Here is a 5000-nt window from a genome sequence, read left to right as displayed (position 1 = left end):
GAAGAAAAAAGTTGAAAACTCTGACGTAAACAGTTCCAAAATGGTCATCCTACAACCACCCAACATGTCTGAGTATCCAGCAAAATAAGCCTAAAAATAGCCCCCCCTGAGAGAGAGAGAGAGAGAGAGAGAGAGAGAGAGAGAGAGAGAGAGAGAGAGAGAGAGAGAGAATAAATAAGAGATCCCATAAGGAAATCAAAATAAAAGCCACCCCTCACACACATATACACATAACCTACCCAAGACTTCACAAATATAACTCACTTTCCCCACCCCCCACCCGAAATAGCCCAGACCAGTGGCTGTGTGGTGATGAAAGAAGAGTTTGGGGTGTAATGTGTGGTATTCTCGTCCAGTGTGATTCCCCTCCCCTCCCCCCCCCTGTCTCTCTCTCTCTCACACACACACACACACACACACACACACACACACACACACAGCGCCAGGCTCTACCCTCCTTACCTTGATAGGAATGGCATGGGAGGGACTGGATGATTCTGGTGACTTCATGCTGCACGTGGAGGAGGAGGAGGAGGAGGAGGAAAAGGTGGAGAAGAAGGTCGTGTTCTAATCAGTTGTTTTATATTTCGGAACAGCACTCTGTCAGCGATTTATTTTACATTTTACACCTCAATATTCCTTTGTATGTTACTGATGCATACCATGTTGATATTAACGTGAGAATGATGGCATACAAAATGATGGTCAGGTGTAAAAGGCAAAAAACGAGTTGACAGGTATGGAAGAGGTGATTCATAGCCTCCTTTGCCAACTCCAATACTCCCCTTTGTGTCGTGAACCTCGTCAGCCTACGTACTACTTTTTTTTTTTTCCCACCATTTTACTACAATCATATCCTCAATGTCATGTATAGTCTTGTCTCTGCATCAAAATTAACCCCCTGGTACAGATAACGTACATTTAATGTTTATTCTTCATATCTTTTGACGATTTATTTTTTCAGCTTAGGATAGACGTCAAGAAGCGAGAGGGTCAAGGAGTTACAGCCAATACAATTCGAAGTCTACCCTAAACCGAATAAAATCGTCTGGAGATAATAAAGACGACATCCTCGGGCTGAAAGGGTTAAATATTCCATCCTAATCACCATTCAATACAGTCCTGTAATAATTCTCACCATCATAGTGTCTTGTGCACGTCTGGTTACAATCAGACAGTTTTGCTTAACTGATGGTGTCCCCTCTGCCTGAACTGATTACAGCTTATACTGAACATAAACACATCAGAGCAGAACAGCCCACTCTGCATTGCAACACTTAAAGGTAAACAATCATTAATGGGGTAATAAAAGAGTAAAGACGTATGACCACAACTTAAGGGTGGGGCTCCAACGCTATTATACAGTGAGAGAGAAAAGTTCGCATCATATTATCACCACTTCTAATACTCAATGTCCTATGGTGGCTAATATTCCTAGGCTGACAGGGGCTTGGTATGTTCCTTTGCCCACAGATGATTCTCTCTAGCTAATACATTGCGTCACGGAGGAAAGTGACGGAAATGCCCCAGACGTAGTAGACAACCTGGCCAGCTTTTGACCCTGACTACTGTACCAACCAAGGTATGTCTCTGGGTATAGGTGATCCTCGTGTGACCTCAGGAGTGGGTGGGTGAGTGAGGGCCACGTCAGGGTTGACTCATTACACACTGGTCACGTGTCATTGTAGTGAAGGAGTTAATGGGGCTATGGGAAAAGTGAGGGTTTAGTTACATTGAGTCCCTGGGATGTGGATGAGCCTCGTTGTGAAGGGATTACCAGGGATATGAGATATAAGGGTAAGGATGTGGCTACTTTACCTCCTATTGAACCGAGGAAAGTATGTCCCAGGGAAATGAGTTAGCCTCGTGTGAGAGAGCGGAGGGAGGGAGGAAGGGCCACGTCAGGGTTGCCGCATTACAGACAGGTCACGTGTCGCTCAGACGCTGGTCGATGGGCAGGACCTGTTGGCTAGCCCTTCAACTTATATTTCCTGCAACGCATACTACACAATCTTTTCCCAGTTAATTCACGTAGAAAAATCCCTGAAACTTTCCATTGTTGCTTTGATGACAGTTGCCAGTTGACGGTTATGTCGGTTGATGGTTATGCCGACTCATGTTTAAACCGTTTACCTCACTCAGGCTCCTATGACTCACTCTCGCCTAAATAGAACAGTCTGGCATCAATGGGAATACACTGTTGAGCTGTTTCGGGCAAGAAGAATTAACGATGATAATATTAACGCTCTCAGACTCCCATGACCCACTCTTAGCTGAATAAAATGACCTGATGTTGGCTGGAGGAGAATACTAGATAAGACGAGATCATGAATGGGTTAAGACTTATGCCACTGTAAAGGCACACATTTACTATCATCAGCCAGATTTAGCAGGTGACTCCAACAATACTTTCCTTCATTTAAATCATCACAAGCTTACAATCCTGTCTATCAGCACTTCAGAAGGGAGCACTGCAACATCCCCTGTCTAAAATACGTTCAGGAGGTAGGAACGTTTGGAGGTCTGGGGAACTTAAAGAATCTCTCTCTCTCTCTCTCTCTCTCTCTCTCTCTCTCTCTCTCGGGGAAATGGTGTTGCCGTGAGAGATCCAGTATTAACCAGTATGATCCTGAAAACTATTACCGAGCTGAAGGTTGATGTCTAAGTAACTCCAAGAAATGTCAACTACACACATGTTACGTATGCCCAGAAAGCTTGTTGTACACTCTCTCACAGTTTATACTGTAGGTAAGGTTGACTGGATGAGAAAACTGTAATATGAAAACTCACAAAAGTCGGTAAGTGCTTGTACATGACGGAACTGGGCTTCTGTCACAGCTTGAATGTTGAATCGTGGTTACATAAAATTCGATGAACCTTGGTAACAAGTTAGGAATGAGTCTCCTTGGTTGCTAGTCAAATTCAACCCTCCAATCTGATTCCATTTGTCCATCAATGAACCTGATACTAAAAGTTTGGGATCTTAATCAAGTTATATAAAAAAGGGTTCTAACTTCTAAGTCAGCTAACTGGCCTACCTTTCGTGCAATGCAAGTACGATGAAGCTCGCACAGCACCGTGTGGAGTGCATGACACCCCAGGATCACTGGACGTAAGCCTGGTGGACTGCAGTCTGAGGTTCTCCTTGTAATGATATCACTGCGTCATTTAGAGTGGCTGACGAGACACCTGGGTACGTGGGACTGCAAACCGCCCCTGTCCCATCTGCAATATGATTTCATCCATTTAATGCCATGCTATCAATTATGTTGTATTCTTGTTGCTACTAAACGATTATTTTCAGAATAACGAACACACAAATAGTGACGAATGCTAAAGATTAAAAGAATGATATAATGATAACCTATACAACTCGAGGTCTCTCTCGTTTAAATAATCATCTGAAATTAGTAAAATAAATATAATAATAACTTTTTAAAACTTGTGGATATTAATTATTAAACTGTTCATATCAAACAGCTCGATACAAACCTGGCAGAGACCAACTTTAGTTCGGGTGCATTTAGGGGCTCGTAACTGAACATATGGGGGCGTATAATTAGTGGATCTGGAGATCTCCTAATACCTCTTCCCTAGCGATTTACTCAGCACATTAATATCCTCCTGTAAGTTACTGACGCACACTATGTCGATATTAAAATATTAATGATAAATTTAAGAAAACTAAGGTGCTATACAAAATATATCCCAAAGGATGGTGTTACGAAATCTCCAAAGTCACAACAATACCAATATTCGAACACAAATCTGATAGCACAGATAAGGCCAAACAACGGGAAAAGCACACCACGTTTGAGTGTTTTACTTTTCAGGCACCAGTGTTTCTCTCTCAGACATTTAAACAGGCGACAGTGAGAGAGTGGAATGTGAGCAAGTGAAATGAGGTGACCATAATTCCTATCCCCCCACCCTGCCTGTTGTCCCTATCCATCCAGCATTACAAAAAGGGAACCTAAATGTGAGCTAGCTAGTGCCGTGATTCTTGTGCAGTCGACAGGCATTTTTTTTTCTTTTCTTTCCAGACGACATGAATTACTTTTCATTTTCTCTTTCTTATTTCTCTTTTTTGTTTTTAAATCCCTGGCTACATGATCACACAATCTGTCTCAGATTGTTCCACTCTCATTGTACTCGTAAAAACACTCGTACGCTGAAATCTGTATCAGATGATTCAGGCCTCAGCTTGAACGCCTCTTAACGCTGGAATAAATCTCTACCAGGATTATGTGGTGATTTACAGAGATAAATTTCAGCAAGTCCCACCGGGGGGTTCAGTAACACGTGGATGATGTCAACAAAAAGGATACGGGTGGCAAAGTATTGGGTGTGAGCAGGTCGTAACACTCCAATAAACGTCTATCTGGATTATACTGAAATTTACAGAAATTAACTCCTGTACTACGATAACCACTTCTGTGTTTTATTCTTGCTATTTTTTTTTTTCTTTTTACTCAGCTAAGGAGAGACTTGAAACTAGCGTAGTTAGATACAGCTGCAATTTACCCCTTCACTATCAAAGAGCTCTCAGAAATTAAAAAAAGTATATTGGTCTAATGGCAGCGGGTATAACTATGAAAAAAAAAAAAAAAAAAAAGTCGTACTAAGGGGGTTGCCAGATATATTCCATCATAACCCAACGCGGAGTTCACAGCCTCCGGGATCACGCCAGTAGGAAAAGAAATGCTGGAGATGATACACCATAATTTTACAAGGTCGTACAACAGTTCAAGACACGATTACTGTTATCCCTTTCACCACAAGCACATCATGCAAATCATACTCTCTGGTGGTCAGGCGGCGGTAGAGCACTTGAGTCGGAGTGGTGTCCAAACCTTAAGTACAACAGTTCGAATCTTCGGAATGGGATTAGAGGTTTTTCTTTCCTGTAAACAGTTGGAAGAGGTTTTAGAGGTGTCTGTTTCTTTCTTGTAAACTATTGGCTGGGGTTTACGTGTTCTTCTCCCCACTTCTGTCTTCTG

General features: G+C 42.3%; 1 protein-coding gene across 1 annotated transcript in view; it reads right to left on the bottom strand.

The window, feature by feature from the left end:
- LOC145401333 (uncharacterized) overlaps nt 1-5000 on the bottom strand; it is a 75470-nt gene that overhangs the window by 70007 nt on the left and 463 nt on the right. Inside the window, exons 2-3 of the mRNA XM_080273657.1 lie at nt 3493-3537; nt 3039-3144 (exon numbers count right to left, since the gene is read on the bottom strand). Coding sequence (XP_080129783.1) covers nt 3039-3144; nt 3493-3537 — 151 coding nt within the window. The remainder of the gene's footprint in view (nt 1-3038; nt 3145-3492; nt 3538-5000) is intronic.

Source organism: Coenobita brevimanus, chromosome 55 (assembly GCF_032717465.1).
Source record: "Coenobita brevimanus isolate Jiangsu-jjx chromosome 55, ASM3271746v2, whole genome shotgun sequence".
Lineage (NCBI taxonomy): Eukaryota > Metazoa > Arthropoda > Malacostraca > Decapoda > Coenobitidae > Coenobita > Coenobita brevimanus.
The sequence above is the reverse complement of the archived record's forward strand: the minus strand, read 5'-3'. Positions and strand labels throughout refer to the sequence as shown.